Source organism: Trichomycterus rosablanca, chromosome 27 (genome assembly GCF_030014385.1).
Source record: "Trichomycterus rosablanca isolate fTriRos1 chromosome 27, fTriRos1.hap1, whole genome shotgun sequence".
Lineage (NCBI taxonomy): Eukaryota > Metazoa > Chordata > Actinopteri > Siluriformes > Trichomycteridae > Trichomycterus > Trichomycterus rosablanca.
The window spans coordinates 6,143,148-6,161,802 of NC_086014.1; the positions used below are offsets into that span (position 1 = coordinate 6,143,148).

Sequence of the window (18,655 nt, forward strand, 5' to 3'; positions counted from 1 at the left end):
CATCCTGATACACGGCACCGCCATTGGATGCACATGGTCCTCCAGAATGGTTCGGTAGTCCTTGGCAGTGACGTGCCCATCTAGCACAAGTATTGGGCCAAGGGAATGCCATGATATGGCAGCCCAAACCATCACTGATCCACCCCCATGCTTCACTCTGGGCATGCAACAGTCTGGGTGGTACGCTTCTTTGGGGCTTCTCCACACCGTAACTCTCCCGGATGTGGGGAAAACAGTAAAGGTGGACTCATCAGAGAACAATACATGTTTCACATTGTCCACAGCCCAAGATTTGCGTTCCTTGCACCATTGAAACCGACGTTTGGCATTGGCACGAGTGACCAAAGGTTTGGCTATAGCAGCCCGGCCGTGTATATTGACCCTGTGGAGCTCCCGACGGACAGTTCTGGTGGAAACAGAGAGTTGAGGTGCACATTTAATTCTGCCGTGATTTGGGCAGCCGTGGTTTTATGTTTTTTGGATACAATCCGGGTTAGCACCCGAACATCCCTTTCAGACAGCTTCCTCTTGCGTCCACAGTTAATCCTGTTGGATGTGGTTTGTCCTTCTTGGTGGTATGCTGACATTACCCTGGATACCGTGGCTCTTGATACATCACAAAGACTCGCTGTCTTGGTCACAGATGCGCCAGCAAGACGTGCACCAACAATTTGTCCTCTTTTGAACTCTGGTATGTCACCCATAATGTTGTGTGCATTGCAATATTTTGAGCAAAACTGTGCTCTTACCCTGCTAATTGAACCTTCACACTCTGCTCTTACTGGTGCAATGTGCAATTAATGAAGATTGGCCACCAGACTGGTCCAATTTAGCCATGAAACCTCCCACACTAAAATGACAGGTGTTTCAGTTATTTTGTCCAACCCCTGTATGCATTTACTCAGGCTTTTGATTAGTCTTTCCAAACTAGGGGTTTGTGTCTCCAGTCCTGGAGGTCTGGGCAGACTAGTGCTGGCACTGCATGTTGGCTTCTAGCTGCGCCTGATCTCTGACCCCTAGGACCGGAGCTGCCCACCCAGACCATAGACAAAGGCGCAGAGCTTGGGGGCTCTGGGTCATAGAAACTTGAGGTGATCAGGGATGTTGGGTCGCTGTCGTTCTGCCTCTCTTGTCCGATCGCTCGGGTTTGATGACGGTGGGGGAGGTGGGCACTGATGTCCTGTGAAAGCCTTCATGATCGTGTTACCTCGCACACAATTCGCTCTGCCTTTCAGTTATGCTGTAATGATTAGGGGTGCCGGAGTCTAATGCTACCCTTGACGTCTTTACTCTTAACGATTTCACATTTTAACTACATTTTCTGTTGTTTCTCAGGTTTATATAAATGTGCTCTCTTTAATAACTCAAAAACTAAACGTTTTTAGAAGCTTTTGCATTTAAACAGACATACCTCACTTCACATATCAATATAGATCTATATATAGTGTGCAATAAATTGCATGATTAGTAATTTATAAATAGCAATTGGTGTAATTGTTGATTGAGTAGTGACAGAATCTCACCTGCACTTTGGTCTTGATGTCCTTCACCTTACTGTCCAGCTCTCTCTGTTTCTCGATCATTACGTCACTCTGGGCAGTCTGTGCTGAATTCTGTATCAAACACATATAAATTTACATATAAAACACATTTAGAGTCACATTAGGGGTAATTATTATTATTAAACATTTTTCTACAACCCCAAATGCAAATAAAATAAGAATGCAGTGTTCCTTACATTTACTTTGACTTTTATTTAATTGCAGAGTTTGAACCCGAGATATTTCATGTTTTATCTGCTCAACTTCATTTCATTTGTTAATATACCCTCATTCCTGCATTTCAGGCCTGCAACACATTTAAAAAAGTTGGGACGGGGGCAATTTAGGGCTAGTAATGAGGTGAAAAAACTAAATAATAATGTGATTCAAAACAGGTGATTGTAATCATGGTTTAATACAAAAGAAGCATCCAGGACAGGCTGAATCTTTGATAAGCAAAGATGATCAGAGGATCTCCAGTTTGTCAACAAATGTGTGAGAAAGTGATTGAAATGAAACAATGAACCTCAAAGAAAGATTGGAAGGGATTTGTATATTTCTCCCACTACAGTGCATAATATCATTAAACGATTTAAGGAGTCGGGAGGAATTTCAGTGCGTAAAGGCCAAGGGTGCAAGCTTAAGCTGAACGCCCGTGATCTTCGATCCCTCAGACGGCACTGCATCAAGAACCACCGCTCAACAATAGTCGATATAACCACATGGGTGAGGGATTACTTTGGCAAACCTTTGTCAAGCACTACAATACAGTTAGAGTTACATGCACAAATGACACTTAAAGGCACGGCTGCGGGAGAAGAGGGTATGGGTACTGGACTGACCTGCCTGCAGTCCTGACCTGTCCCCAATAGAGAATGTGTGGAGAATTTTGAAATGAAAACTGCAACAACGACGACCCCGTACTGTTGCACATGTTAAGACGTGTTTGCAGGAAGAATGAGACAAATTAAAACCTGAAACAGTGTGATGAGAAGGAATGGCAACTGTTTTTGGAATGTGTTATTAATAAATGAAATGAAGTTGAGCAGACATTCAAGTAAATGTAAGAGACTCTTTGGGGTTGTATATTTACTGTCACACCTTGCAAAACCCCATCAATCTGTATTACACTGACTGAAGTGCATGACCCTGGTAATGTCTGATTATCAGAAGTAATGCCCTCATTTTGTAGGTTTTTTATTTTCGTACCTCTGAGATCTGTGCAGCGGACAATATCTTCCGCTCCTCGCTTAGATTCTTGCTGATTATCATGGCCATCGAGACAGGGCTGTCCCCAAAAAGGTGCTACAACATAAATAGAGCTTGTGAAGAACTTAGCAGTCTATCTGTGACATTTGAGGTTTAGTATGTTATCACACTAAATAGGATGTGGGTGCATCAGTCTAAGCACAGTCTGACATGTATTGTTACTGGAAATAGTCAATGTTATATGCAACACTAAGGATGTTTATGTACAAAATCTGAGTGCTCTATGAGAAATGTAATACATGGGAATGGGCTGAACCATTAGTCCATTATTCAGCTAGTAAGGCACTGTTTTTCCAGCGCTTTTCCACCAAAAGAACTCTGTTCAGGTTTCTTCAAACCTTGGTGTTTTGTAGAGAACCGACCCACGTTTCCACCAGTGTTTGAGAACCAAGTATGCGTCATCAACGGTGGATGTTGTGCAATGAAGGTAAAGAGTTGTAACATGATGGCGGAGCGTGTAGATCAGTTTTTTATGCAAAAAGCATCGCTCAACTATTGGTGATAAGAAGACGTAGACGTGTTTGTCGCAGTTGTTGTTTTCTTTAGTGCGTTCACGTGAGAAGCGTTTTGCGCTTCGCCCTCACCGCGACCCCAATTGCCCGATTGCGTCATGCTTCCTCTCCACCAATGCCGATCCCTGCTCTGATTGAGGAGAACGAAGCTAACCCACAGCCCCCTCCGACACGTGGGCAGCATATGCAGCCGTATGCATCTTGTCACCTACATTTTAACAAGTGCAGTGCGGCTCAGCACTGTGTACGGAGAGACACACCCTGACAGCACTCTTTTCTCATCTCTGTGCAGGCGCCATCGATCAGCCAGCAGAGGTCGTAATTGCATTAGTTATCACAGAGAGTCCCTATCCGGCTTAAACCCCCCCCTATCTGAACAACAGGCCAATCGTTGTTCATGTGGCCGCTCAGCCTAGCCGGCAGGCAGAGCTCGTATTCGGTACGATGCATTCGAGACCCCAGCTCTGGTTCCAGCGGGTGTGAAAGCACACACGCCCACAGATGACGTCACGGTTCGCGCTGAGAAACCTACTATTCTGTGGTGCCAGATTAGAACGCTAGTTTGTGGGTGTATAAATGTGAACACAGTGGAGTATGAAGAACACAGCAAGTTATGGCGAACAGTTGATGCATTTGTGTGGTGTAAGTCTACAGAGAACTGTGTGGGTGGAGGATGTGCGTGTGTGTGCGTGTGTGTGTGTGTGTGTTGCAAACCTGCAGGTTGCGCTTGATCTTGCGGATGTTGTGCTGGTTCAGAAAGTCTTTCTCCATTGCGAAGCGGCTGTGCTGGTGATCCAGCTGGGTCAAAAGGTCATGAAAACGCACTGTCGCCAAAGACTCGTTTTCCACATTAGCAACGTGGTCCCTGTCAACAAAAAGGGTTTGAGGTTTTATTTTCTCATTGGCTGCACCCCTTCCCAAATACACTGATCAGGCATGACATTATGACCACCTCCTTGTTTCTACACTCACTGTCCATTTTATCAGCTCCACTTACCATATAGAAGCACTTTGTCGTTCTACAATTACTGACTGTAGTAAATCTATTTCTCTATATACTTTTTTAACCTCCTTTTACTCTGTTCTTCAATGGTCAGGATCCCCAGAGGACCACCACAGAGCAGGTATTATTTGGGTGGTGGATCATTCTCAGCACTGCACTGACACTGACATGGTGGTGGTGTGTTAGTGTGTGTTGTGCTGGTATGAGTGGATCAGACACAGCAGCGCTGCTGGAGTTTTTAAATACCGTGTCCACTCACTGTCCGCTCTATTAGACACTCCTACCTAGTTGGTCCACCTTGTAGATGTAAAGTCAGAGACGATCGCTCATCTATTGCTGCTGTTTGAGTCGGTCATCTTCTAGACCTTCATCAGTGGTCACAGGACGCTGCCCACGGGGCGCTGTTGGCTGGATATATTTGGTTGGTGGACTATTCTCTGGCCAGCAGTGACACTGAGGTGTCTGATCCACTCATATCAGCACAACACACACTAACACACCACCACCATGTCAGTGTCACTGCAGTGCTGAGAATGATCCACCACCTAAATAATACCTGCTCTGTAGTGGTCCTGTGGGGGTCCTGACCATTGAAGAACAGCATGGAAGGGGGCTAACAAAGCATGCAGTGGTGCTGATAAAATGGACAGTGTGTGTAGAAACAATGGCTGATCGGTGTATGTACCAGCAGTTGTTTCATAACCCTGGGAAATAAGCTAACATCCTCTACAGAGGACCTCAAATACTGTATTTATTTGTTATTTAACATTTTTGCTATATAGTGTAGACAAGCATTGTGTGAATACTTATGACACACCTTTAATTATCTTAATTGTAAAAATGGTTATATACCAAGAAGCAGATTCTGATCCTTACCAGTCATGGCTCTCAATCCAGTTGCTGAGGTACTGCCGAATAGCCATAGGAAAGGTGTCATCGTACAGCTGGTCCACCTGTTCCAAAAACTTTGCATCTAGCTGTTGGAGTGCAAGCCACTGGCTCATCTCTGATTGTCAGTAGACTGTAAAGAAGGAAAACTGGTTACTTATTATACAGGACTGTGAAAGAATATTTGTTGGCTCAGCCACTCCAGAACTTCAATTTTGTTTCTTTAGAGCCTTTCAGAGGTGCAATTGCTTGTGTGGTTTGGATCACTGTCTTGCTGCATTACCCAACTGCACTTTAGATCGTGAAGTGACGGGCGGACGTTCTCCTTTAGGATTTTTTGATAAGAGAGCAGAATTCACGGTTCTATTAATTATTATAAGTTGTCTAAGTTCTGCAGAAGCAAAGCAGCCCTGACCATCACACTACCACCACCACCACCATGTTTGACCATTAGTATGATGTTCTTGATGGATTGCAGTAGGGATGTAACGATGCACCACAAGACAGTTAAAAATCGGTGCACGTGCCAAGATTCGAATCGGTTATTCAGCAGAGGGCACCACGGGCCGCTCAGGTGGTGCAGCGGTAAAAACACACGCTGAAACCAGAGCTGGGATCTCGAATACATCGTATTCTGCCTGCCGGCTAAGGCTGAGCAGCCACATGAACAACGATTGGCCTGTTGTTCAGATGGGCGGGACTAAGCCGGATGAGGACTCTCTCTCATGACTGGTACGATTACGACCTCTGCTGGCTGACTGATGGCGCCTGCACAGAGATGAGAAAGAGTGCTCTTAGGGTGTGTCTCTCCATACACAACTCGTCAAAGTGTAGGTGACAAGATGCATACGGCATGCTGCCCACGTGTCGAAGGGGGCGTGGGTTAGCTTCGTTCTCCTCAATCAGAGCAGGGATCGGCATTGGTAAAGAGGAAGCATGACGCAAACGGGCAATTGGACGCGCTAAAAGGGAGAAAAAGGGGAGAAAATGCGTAAAGAAAAAAATAAAATAAAAAAATAAAATCAAATATATATATATAAATATATATATATATATACAGTGTATCACAAAAGTGAGTACACCCCTCACATTTCTGCAGATATTTAAGTATATCTTTTCATGGGACAACACTGACAAAATGACACTTTGACACAATGAAAAGTAGTCTGTGTGCAGCTTATATAACAGTGTAAATTTATTCTTCCCTCAAAATAACTCAATATACAGCCATTAATGTCTAACCCACCGGCAACAAAAGTGAGTACACCCCTTAGTGAAAGTTCCTGAAGTGTCAATATTTTGTGTGGCCACCATTATTTCCCAGAACTGCCTTAACTCTCCTGGGCATGGAGTTTACCAGAGCTTCACAGGTTGCCACTGGAATGCTTTTCCACTCCTCCATGACGACATCACGGAGCTGGCGGATATTCGAGACTTTGCGCTCCTCCACCTTCCGCTTGAGGATGCCCCAAAGATGTTCTATTGGGTTTAGGTCTGGAGACATGCTTGGCCAGTCCATCACCTTTACCCTCAGCCTCTTCAATAAAGCAGTGGTCGTCTTAGAGGTGTGTTTGGGGTCATTATCATGCTGGAACACTGCCCTGCGACCCAGTTTCCGGAGGGAGGGGATCATGCTCTGCTTCAGTATTTCACAGTACATATTGGAGTTCATGTGTCCCTCAATGAAATGTAACTCCCCAACACCTGCTGCACTCATGCAGCCCCAGACCATGGCATGCTTGACTGTAGGCATGACACACTTATCTTTGTACTCCTCACCTGATTGCCGCCACACATGCTTGAGACCATCTGAACCAAACAAATTAATCTTGTTCTCATCAGACCATAGGACATGGTTCCAGTAATCCATGTCCTTTGTTGACATGTCTTCAGCAAACTGTTTGCGGGCTTTCTTGTGTAAAGACTTTAGAAGAGGCTTCCTTCTGGGGTGACAGCCATGCAGACCAATTTGATGTAGTGTGCGGCGTATGGTCTGAGCACTGACAGGCTGACCCCCCACCTTTTCAATCTCTGCAGCAATGCTGACAGCACTCCTGCGCCTATCTTTCAAAGACAGCAGTTGGATGTGACGCTGAGCACGTGCACTCAGCTTCTTTGGACGACCAACGCGAGGTCTGTTCTGAGTGGACCCTGCTCTTTTAAAACGCTGGATGATCTTGGCCACTGTGCTGCAGCTCAGTTTCAGGGTGTTGGCAATCTTCTTGTAGCCTTGGCCATCTTCATGTAGTGCAACAATTCGTCTTTTAAGATCCTCAGAGAGTTCTTTGCCATGAGGTGCCATGTTGGAACTTTCAGTGACCAGTATGAGAGAGTGTGAGAGCTGTACTACTAAATTGAACACACCTGCTCCCTATGCACACCTGAGACCTAGTAACACTAGCGAGTCACATGACATTTTGGAGGGAAAATGACAAGCAGTGCTCAATTTGGACATTTAGGGGTGTAGTCTCTTAGGGGTGTACTCACTTTTGTTGCCGGTGGTTTAGACATTAATGGCTGTATATTGAGTTATTTTGAGGGAAGAATAAATTTACACTGTTATATAAGCTGCACACAGACTACTTTTCATTGTGTCAAAGTGTCATTTTGTCAGTGTTGTCCCATGAAAAGATATACTTAAATATCTGCAGAAATGTGAGGGGTGTACTCACTTTTGTGATACACTGTATATATATATATATATATATATATATATATATATACAGTGTATCACAAAAGTGAGTACACCCCTCACATTTCTGCAAATATTTCATTATATCTTTTCATGGGACAACACTATAGACATGAAACTTGGATATAATTTAGAGTAGTCAGTGTACAGCTTGTATAGCAGTGTAGATTTACTGTCTTCTGAAAATAACTCAACACACAGCCATTAATGTCTAAATAGCTGGCAACATAAGTGAGTACACCCCACAGTGAACATGTCCAAATTGTGCCCAAATGTGTCGTTGTCCCTCCCTGGTGTCATGTGTCAAGGTCCCAGGTGTAAATGGGGAGCAGGGCTGTTAAATTTGGTGTTTTGGGTACAATTCTCTCATACTGGCCACTGGATATTCAACATGGCACCTCATGGCAAAGAACTCTCTGAGGATGTGAGAAATAGAATTGTTGCTCTCCACAAAGATGGCCTGGGCTATAAGAAGATTGCTAACACCCTGAAACTGAGCTACAGCATGGTGGCCAAGGTCATACAGCGGTTTTCCAGGACAGGTTCCACTCGGAACAGGCTTCGCCAGGGTCGACCAAAGAAGTTGAGTCCACGTGTTCGGCGTCATATCCAGAGGTTGGCTTTAAAAACTAGACACATGAGTGCTGCCAGCATTGCTGCAGAGGTTGAAGACGTGGGAGGTCAGCCTGTCAGTGCTCAGACCATACGCCGCACACTGCATCAACTCGGTCTGCATGGTCGTCATCCAAGAAGGAAGCTGACGCACAAGAAAGCCCGCAAACAGTTTGCTGAAGACAAGCAGTCCAAGAACATGGATTACTGGAATGCCCTGTGGTCTGACGAGACCAAGATAAACTTGTTTGGCTCAGATGGTGTCCAGCATGTGTGGCGGCGCCCTGGTGAGAAGTACCAAGACAACTGTATCTTGCCTACAGTCAAGCATGGTGGTGGTAGCATCATGGTCTTGGGCTGCATGAGTGTTGCTGGCACTGGGGAGCTGCAGTTCATTGAGGGAAACATGAATTCCAACATGTACTGTGACATTCTGAAACAGAGCATGATCCCCTCCCTTCGAAAACTGGGCCTCATGGCAGTTTTCCAACAGGATAACGACCCCAAACACAACCTCCAAGATGACAACTGCCTTGCTGAGGAAGCTGAAGGTAAAGGTGATGGACTAAACCCAATTGAGCACCTGTGGCGCATCCTCAAGTGGAAGGTGGAGGAGTTCAAGGTGTCTAACATCCACCAGCTCCGTGATGTCATCATGGAGGAGTGGAAGAGGATTCCAGTAGCAACCTGTGCAGCTCTGGTGAATTCCATGCCCAGGAGGGTTAAGGCAGTGCTGGATAATAATGGTGGTCACACAAAATATTGACACTTTGGGCACAATTTGGACATGTTCACTGTGGGGTGTACTCACTTATGTTGCCAGCCATTTAGACATTAATGGCTGTGTGTTGAGTTATTTTCAGAAGACAGTAAATCTACACTGCTATACAAGTTGTACACTGACTACTCTAAGTTATATCCAAGTTTTAGTTCTATAGTGTTGTCCCATGAAAAGATATAATAAAATATTTGCAGAAATGTGAAGGGTGTACTCACTTTTGTGATACACTGTATATATATATATATATATTAGGGCTGTCGAAGTTAACGCGATAATAACGCATTAACGCAATCTCAATTTAACGCGATTAAAAAAAATAGTGCCGTTAACGCAAATTCTATTTGGCCCTGCGAGTCATCCGTAGTTCATGTTGAGACTTGCCAGCGTTTTTCATTTGCGGTTTGTTAACATAATGTAACCGAGCGTGTAGTGATGCACTCGCTTAATAAAGAAATAAATACACGCTATATTCACAAGTTGTCGGGAGCAGAACACTTTTATTAACTTATTCTGTTACCGTACCGGACAGCTGGAGTTATCGCGTTAGCCAAGCATGCTAGTCCATGAACTATGGAAGCCCCAAAGGGTCAAAACACACTCACTTCGTGTAGAAACGTCCATCAAATGTCACGATACAACCACAGAAAAGTCTGTTACAATAACTACGCCTTATCCCACCTAAAGCACCGCTGATCTACAATATTTGGAGAAATTCTAACCTACAATCTGACATTTATACGAAGTCACGGGTCTCTGCTGGATAGTATTACTGCCTAGTATGTGAGTGAATTACAGTTTTCTCTTGTCCCAGCAGTTTTTAACATCAGTACATTTAGCATAAAATGTGTTCACCATTTTAATTGTAACATTTCACTTAAAAATCCTTGTTTTCTTCTTTTTTTTAAAAAATGCGATTAATCGCGATTAACTATATGAAATTCTGAGATTAATCGCGATTAAAAAATTTAATCGTTTGACAGCCCTAATATATATATACAGGGGTTGGACAAAATAACTGAAACACCTGTCATTTTAGTGTGGGAGGTTTCATGGCTAAATTGGACCAGTCTGGTGGCCAATCTTCATTAATTGCACATTGCACCAGTAAGAGCAGAGTGTGAAGGTTCAATTAGCAGGGTAAGAGCACAGTTTTGCTCAAAATATTGCAATGCACACAACATTATGGGTGACATACCAGAGTTCAAAAGAGGACAAATTGTTGGTGCACGTCTTGCTGGCGCATCTGTGACCAAGACAGCGAGTCTTTGTGATGTATCGAGAGCCACGGTATCCAGGGTAATGTCAGCATACCACCAAGAAGGACAAACCACATCCAACAGGATTAACTGTGGACGCAAGATGAAGCTGTCTGAAAGGGATGTTCGGGTGCTAACCCGGATTGTATCCAAAAAACATAAAACCACGGCTGCCCAAATCACGGCAGAATTAAATGTGCACCTCGACTCTCCTGTTTCCACCAGAACTGTCCGTCGGGAGCTCCACAGGGTCAATACACGGCCGGGCTGCTATAGCCAAACCTTTGGTCACTCGTGCCAATGCCAAACGTCAGTTTCAATGGTGCAAGGAGCGCAAATCTTGGGCTGTGGACAATGTGAAACATGTATTGTTCTCTGATGAGTCCACCTTTACTGTTTTCCCCACATCCGGGAGAGTTACGGTGTGGAGAAGCCCCAAAGGAGCGTACCACCCAGACTGTTGCATGCCCAGAGTGAAGCATGGGGGTGGATCAGTGATGGTTTGGGCTGCCATATCATGGCATTCCCTTGGCCCAATACTTGTGCTAGATGGGCGCGTCACTGCCAAGGACTACCGAACCATTCTGGAGGACCATGTGCATCCAATGGCGGTGCCGTGTATCAGGATGACAATGCACCAATACACACAGCAAGACTGGTGAAAGATTGGTTTGATGAACATGAAAGTGAAGTTGAACATCTCCCATGGCCTGCACAGTCACCAGATCTAAATATTATTGAGCCACTTTGGGGTGTTTTGGAGAAGCGAGTCAGGAAACGTTTTCCTCCACCAGCATCACGTAGTGACCTGGCCACTATCCTGCAAGAAGAATGGCTTAAAATCCCTCTGACCACTGTGCAGGACTTGTATATGTCATTTCCAAGATGAATTGACGCTGTATTGGCCGCAAAAGGAGGCCCTACACCATACTAATAAATTATTGTGGTCTAAAACCAGGTGTTTCAGTTATTTTGTCCAACCCCTGTATATATATAAATATATATATATATAAAACAGCAGAGGGCACTGGCACTATTCACCTCACCTGGTTGACGGCACTTCACAAAGTTGCCAGGTAGGGGATTTATTTGTATTATTATTTATTATTTATTATTTGTATCTTTATTTGTATTATTCATTTATTTATATAATGTTGGATTTGTTTTAAAATTAAAGCATTATTTGGCATAGTTTGTACCTACCTCAGAAATAAAATGGCATTCATATTTAGCACAAATACAGTATTTTACGTAATTTGTCTTCAATTTCATTTTGTTTAAAAAAATCAAGAAAAAATCGTATAGTGAACCCAGTATCGTATCGCATCGTGGGTATGAGTGTATCGTTACATCCCTAGATTGCAGTGTTAGCTTTATGCCAGGTGTGTCTTTCAAATAGTTCCACCTTTGACTCATCGGTCCACAGAAAATTATCCTACAAGTTTTGGACGTCATCTAGATGTTATTTTTGGCAAATGTAAGATTAGTTTTGTGTTCTTATTGGTCAGAATTAATTTGCACCTTGCAGCTCTTCTATGCATGTCATTTTTGCCCATTGTCTTTCTTAGTGTGAAATAGTGTCCATTGACCTTTATTGATGCAGATTGGGCCTACAGTTGTTTAGATGTACATCTCATCCTTCTGTAAATTCCTGGATGACTCTTTCATGCCAGAGTGTGGCTGGTAAAATTAAACTTGCATAACTGGTTGATTTAGTTGCTAAGGGGGCAATTACTGTAGATTCTAGCTGACTAGAAGTGCACAGGCTCTACCATCATAACATAGAGGGCAATTAATGCATGTACACTGATCAGCCATAACATTAAAACCACCTCCTTGTTTCTACACTCACTGTCCATTTTATCAGCTCCACTTATCATATAGAAGCACTTTGTAGTTCTACAATTACTGACTGTAGTCAGTCTGTTTCTCTGCATGCTTTGTTAGCCCCCTTTCATGCTGTTCTTTAATGGTCAGGACCTCTACAAAGCAGGTATTACTTGAGTGGTGGATCATTCTCAGCACTGCAGTGACACCGACATGGTGGTGGTGTGTTAGTGTGTGTTGTGCTGGTACGAGTGGATCAGACACAGCAGCGCTGCTGAAGTATTTAAACACCTCGCTATCACTGCTGGACTTTACATCTACAAGGTGGACCAACTAGGTAGGAGGGTCTAATAGAGTGGACAGTGAGTGGACAGTCAGTGTCACTGCAGTGCTGAGAATGATCCACCACCTAAATAATACCTGCTCTGTAGTGGTCCTGTGGGGATCCTGACCATTGAAGAACAGCATGGAAGGGGGCTAACAAAGCATGCAGAGAAACAGACTGACTACAGTCAGTAATTGTAGAACTACAAAGTGCTTCTATGTGGTAAGTGGAGCAGTGTAGAAACAAGGAGGTGGTTTTAATGTTATGGCTGATCGGTGTGTATATGTATATCCATATATATCCCATGTTCTCCCCATGTCTGTGTGGGTTTCCTCCCACAGTCCAAAGACGTGCAAGTGAGATGAATTCGAGATACTAAATTGTCCATGACTGTGTTTGACGTTAAACTTGTGAACTGATGACGTCAAAACATGACATAAAAATCCTAATAAATAAAATAAATACTCCCTGAGTGTGAATGACGCGTTACGACTGGTTTATAACATGTTGATAAATGTCACACTAAAATTCCTACATACACATTATGTTTATAGCTTAAATTAATTAATTAATAATACTTTAAGGTGAATAGCATGTGGAGCACCGTGTCCTGTGTGTCAGACATATCTATAAATAACCAAGAACTATGCTAAGCTAACACGCTTGCGCATTTTACTTACCCAGGATGATGTTTTAAAGATGAGTTTTTAATTGTCCTTCTGCTAATATAAACTCGCTGTGTTCTTGTGTAAATTTAACACCTTTAATAGCTGTTTTGACATTTAACGTTCAGGACTTTCGCACTTCCTCTTCTATTGAGAAACCTCGGATAAAAAAGCATAATAAACAGTCTACGTCGGATTAGCCAATCAGAACGCGCTGTTGAGTTTAACAGGTCCGCCTACTGCATTTATCAGCCAATAAGAATGAGATTTGTATGACGGCCTGAATCTCAGAGGAAAAGCCCCACAGAGTCACGTGATTTATAGGAAACTGAAACTCGTGTGTTTTCCTGGTGCTGCTGATAAATACAGGCCTGAGTTTTAATCTGTTTAAAATGTTAATAACTGATTCAAACATTTCACAATATGTACAGTTTCTAACATTTCTTATTATTAAGAATTAATAATACAACCCCAAATCAGAAAAAGTTGGGACGGCATGGAAAATTTACTTTGACTTTTTGATATTTCATGTTTTATCTGCTCAACTTTAATTCATTTATTAATAAACATCCGTTCCTGCATTTCAGGCCTGCAACACATTCCAAAAAAAGTTGGGACGGTAAAGTAGGGTGATAATTTTATGTCGTTGGTGACACCATGGCAATGTGTATGTGTTAGATTTACATTTTCAGCATGTTAGAGGTTTAAATAGTTGACAAATGAGTCAATAACCATACAGCTGTGTTACTAAACTTTAATAAATGTACAGCTGCTCTTTAACAAGGGCCTTTATGGTCAGATAATCTCATTCCTTCACATTCAGCATTAAGCCCTAAACAGTTATAACAACAAATTAAAAACAGTAGTCACCTATAAATAAAAATCCCTTTATTTTTTTGTTTCTTTAATGTATTGCACAATCATATGACCTGACGTATTATGAGTGTTTTTAACTTTAATTTAATTCAATTCACTTTAATTTACTTGCTCCCGTCAGTAGAAACCCAGCAGTAAGGTGTGTCTTCTATTGCTTGCTGAGCAATTTCCACAGAATGCAGCGCCATCAAGGTGTTGACGAGAGCCTCTGTGTTAGTACGTGCACGTGAAAATCAGACTCATTTTAACAAAACAGATGCACTCCTAAAACGACCTTAAAACAAACCAATGCAAATCAATGCAAAAACATGAACACAGAATAGCGAGTGCAGACACTGGTAGTGCAGACTAGAAATGCCGAATCCCGGACATTTTTGGTGATTTAAAAATCCTGGCCGGACGCATTTTTTAGGTCTCAAAAAGAGGACATGTCCGGGAAAAAGAGGACGTATGGTCACCCTATATATATGCAATATGTAATATAATAGAAAAATTACAAAAGTGTCTTGGCATTAAATGTCCAGAGATGTGCAATGACATAAACAGAGTGACAGACCATGCTTCATGAGTCTGTCCTAATAGTCCTGGTATTAACTCAGTGAGCAATGATGTCCCTGCACAGTGGGCATGAGTTATACAGTGAGATCGCTGTTGGTACAAACGATTTCCTGTATCGTTCCTTCTTACAGCAGAGCTGGATGAGTCTGTTACTGAAGGTGCTCCGATGTCTGAACCTGAGATATTTCATGTTTTATCTGCTCAACTTCATTTCATTTATTAATAAACATCCATTCCTGCATTTCAGGCCTGCAACACATTCCAAAAAAAGTTGGTACGGTAAAGCATTTACCACTTTGTAATGTCGCAATTTTTTTCACCACACTTAAAGGACGTTTTGGCACCGAGGAGACCAAGTGATTTAGTGTTTCGGTTTTTATTTTGTCTCATTCTTCCTGCAAACACGTCTTAAGATGTACAACAGTACGGGGTCGTCGTTGTCGCATTTTTCGTTTAAAAATTCTCCTCACATTCTCTATTGGGGACAGGTCAGGACTGCAGGCAGGCCAGTCCAGTACCCGTACCCTCTTCTTGCCCAGCCGTGCCTTTGTAATGTGTGCAGCATGTGGTTTTGCATTGTCTTGTTGAAAAAGGCATGGACGTCCCTGGAAAAGATGACGTCTTGAAGGCAGCACATGTTACTCTAAGATCTCAAAGTACTTTTCTGCATTAATGCTGCCATCACAGAAGTGTAAATGACCTTTGCCAAGGGCACTGACACAGCCCCATACCATGACAGACCCTGGCTTTTGGACTTGTTGCTGATCGGAGCACACAGCGTCCATTTTTTCCAAAAAAGACGTGGAATGCTGATTCATCTGACCACAGTACACGTTGTAATTATTGGCGATTGTGTGTTTGAGACAAAAAAGAACTCAATCTTTAAGCACCACATAATAAGAATGTGATGCTTTTTTATTTTATTTTATTTTTATTTATTTATTTTTATTTTGCATTTTCCTCATATTTTACCCACTCTAATTATTGTCAATGTCCCTATTGACATTCTCTTACCACTTGTGCCACCCCACACTAGCTGAGGATTTGATTAATGTGATTTTTGGTGGACTGCAAATACAGTAGAACGCTACAATCAATTTGAGAAATGAGCATGTAAATGAAGTAGTCACTAAGTACATTTTGGTGAGTAGGTAGGTAGGTGAGTGCAGCTGCTAGGTCACTTTGTTATTTCCAAACATCAATTTGCATATGTAGACGTACTGTACGTAGATGTCTATAACACATTGATTTAAAGTCAGAAAGGGATCTGTGTATTCTGTGGACACAGTCACAAAGTTGTTTTGTTATTTTATTATCCATCTGGTTTAATGAGATTTTATTTTGCATGGATTCAATGCTTTCTCCCAAATAAAGAAGTTCTCCTATGTGTGATATTCTATTAGAGAAAAAAAACCTGATTATTTACTGTATATTTCCTACTTCTTAAGAGCAATAGCTGTTTTCTCTTTTGGTTTAGCTTAGCATGCGGTCAGAGAGCACTACTCTGAAATCAGGCCAAATACCACAGGAAGGTTTCATAACAAACATAAGCAGCCAGGCCACTGAGTACATGCTGGGTCAGATTCTTGTTTTAAAACTCTATTGCTTATTCATTTTAGTTGTAATAAATCACCAGAATTACTGAATGCTAAACTATGCTAACTAAAATCCACCCTTCATTTATTATAAGACATGCTACGTTTAGGTTTTAGTGTCATGCATTGAGCTGTTGTTTGCAATGTATTTTCTTCAGACATGGGGCACCCTATTACTTTATTAGCTGTTAATTGGTCACTTTATTAACGATCACACTATAATAAATTACATAATAAATTAATTCATTCATTTTCTCCCTTTTTCTCCCTTTTTAGCGCGTCCAGTTGCCCGATTGCATCATGCTTCCTCTCCACCAATGCCGATCCCTGCTCTGATTGAGGAGAACGAAGCTAACCTACGCCCCCTGCGACACGTGGGCAGCATATGCAGCCGTATGCATCTTATCACCTACACTTTGACGAGTGCAATGCAGTGCAGCTCAGCGTTGTGTACGGAGAGACACACCCTGAGAGCACTCAATTTCTCATCTCTGTGCAGGCGCCATCAATCAGCCACCAGAGGTCGTAATTGCACCAGTCATGGGAGAGAGACCTCATCCGGCTTAGTCCCGCCCATATCTGAACAACAGGCCAATCGTTGTTCATGTGGCCGCTCAGCCTTAGCCGGCAGGCAGAGCTGAGATTCGATACGATGTATTCGAGATCCCAGCTCTGGTTTCAGCGTGTTTTTACTGCTGCGCCACCTGAGCGGCCATGTTGTGGTATTATTATTATTATTATTATTATTATTATTATTATTAAAAACCCGCTAGCACACCAGAGCTGACATTTCGAACTCGTAGGTTCGAAACTCAGCTCTGCCATCCGGCTGGGCTGGGCGGCTCCATGAACAACGATATTCATACAGGGTGAAAGCCGGATAGGGACCTCATAACTGATGCTACTACGACCTCTGCTGGCTGATTGGTGGTGCCTCACAGGGTCGAGGAATAATGCATACACAGAGCTGATCCGTATACGAACTCGTCTCGTGCGGGTGAAAACATGCAGTCGGATACTGCACACTTGTCGGAGGGGGCGTGTGTCAGTCTCGCTCTTCTCAACCAGCAGTGGAGATCAGCATCGAAAGCAGCTCAAATATGAGTAATATGTATTTAAGCAGTATCGTGCACTAACTTTACCCACTTAAAGTTACATTTACTTTAGGATATTTAATGTTCCACTTAGAACAATGACATGTTGGGAAAAATTTAATACATCACCTCCAACGAAATGCTTGGCATGTGGAAAGTTCACTTTTAAACCAAGATTGTGTGTGTGTGTGTGTGGGGGGGGGGGGGGGGGGGGGGTTGCTATAGATCCACATAATCTAGCATTATTTAACACTGAGGATGCTGTCCTCTTTTAAACGTCCTCTGTTTTGCATACAGTACTTCTTTACCAAAGTAAAGAGCGAGAACATCTGTTTGCTGTTGTCAAGCCGCGAGCAAGGAACCGCTGTTTATACGCCCCATCAGGATCGATACAAACTTCACATTTGTTTATTTATCTAAAGAGGCATAATCGGCTCCACATGCCTGAGGCAGGTTCAGCAGGGATATTCTAGTCTGGGTTACAGAAGGACAGGGAGCTTTTAGGCCATCGGACACTTCACTATGGTTACATCAACAACTAGTGAATAGAGCCTTTAAAGTCCTCTTTTAAAGGCCTTTGTGGTGGTTCTTAAACACATTTGGACACCTGATCATAAACTTGTTGGTCATTCCATTTCGAAACCATGGGAATTAAAACCCGAAAGGCGGCTAAAGGCTTTTATTTTAATTTGTGAGAATTTTTACTATTCAAATCAGAAAAAGTTGGGACAGCATGGGAAATGCAAATAATAATAAATAAAAAAAAGAGTTTCTTACATTTACTTTGACTTTTATTTCATTGCAGACAAAATGAATCTGAGATATTTCATGTTTTATCTGCTCAACTTCATTTCATTTATTAATAAACATTCAGATGACGTCTTGAAAGCAGCACATGTTGCTCTAAGATCTCAATGTACTTTTCTGCATTAATGCTGCCATCACAGAAGTGTAAATGACCTTTGCCGAGGGCACTGACACACCCCCATACCATGACAGACCCTGGCTTTTGGACTTGTTACTGATAACAGTCTGGATGGTCCTTTTCGTCTTTGGTCCGGAGCACACGGTGTAAATTTTTTTCTGATTCATCTGACCACAATACCAATTTCCACTGTGTGATGGTCCATCCTGGATGCATCCGAGCCCAGAGAAGTCGAC

At 42.7% G+C, this 18,655-nt stretch overlaps 1 protein-coding gene across 2 annotated transcripts in view; it reads right to left on the minus strand.

The window, feature by feature from the left end:
* stat1a (signal transducer and activator of transcription 1a) overlaps positions 1-13,514 on the minus strand; it is a 34,374-nt gene extending 20,860 nt beyond the window's left edge. For both annotated transcript variants that reach the window (XR_010007789.1, XM_062989831.1), the window contains exons 1-5: positions 13,387-13,514; positions 5,202-5,346; positions 4,037-4,187; positions 2,751-2,846; positions 1,524-1,613 (exon numbers count right to left, since the gene is read on the minus strand). Coding sequence is in view for 1 of the 2 variants with exons in the window: in XM_062989831.1 (XP_062845901.1) it covers positions 1,524-1,613; positions 2,751-2,846; positions 4,037-4,187; positions 5,202-5,329 (465 nt within the window). In the remaining variant the exon portion in view is untranslated. The remainder of the gene's footprint in view (positions 1-1,523; positions 1,614-2,750; positions 2,847-4,036; positions 4,188-5,201; positions 5,347-13,386) is intronic.
* Between the last annotated feature and the right edge of the window lie 5,141 nt (positions 13,515-18,655).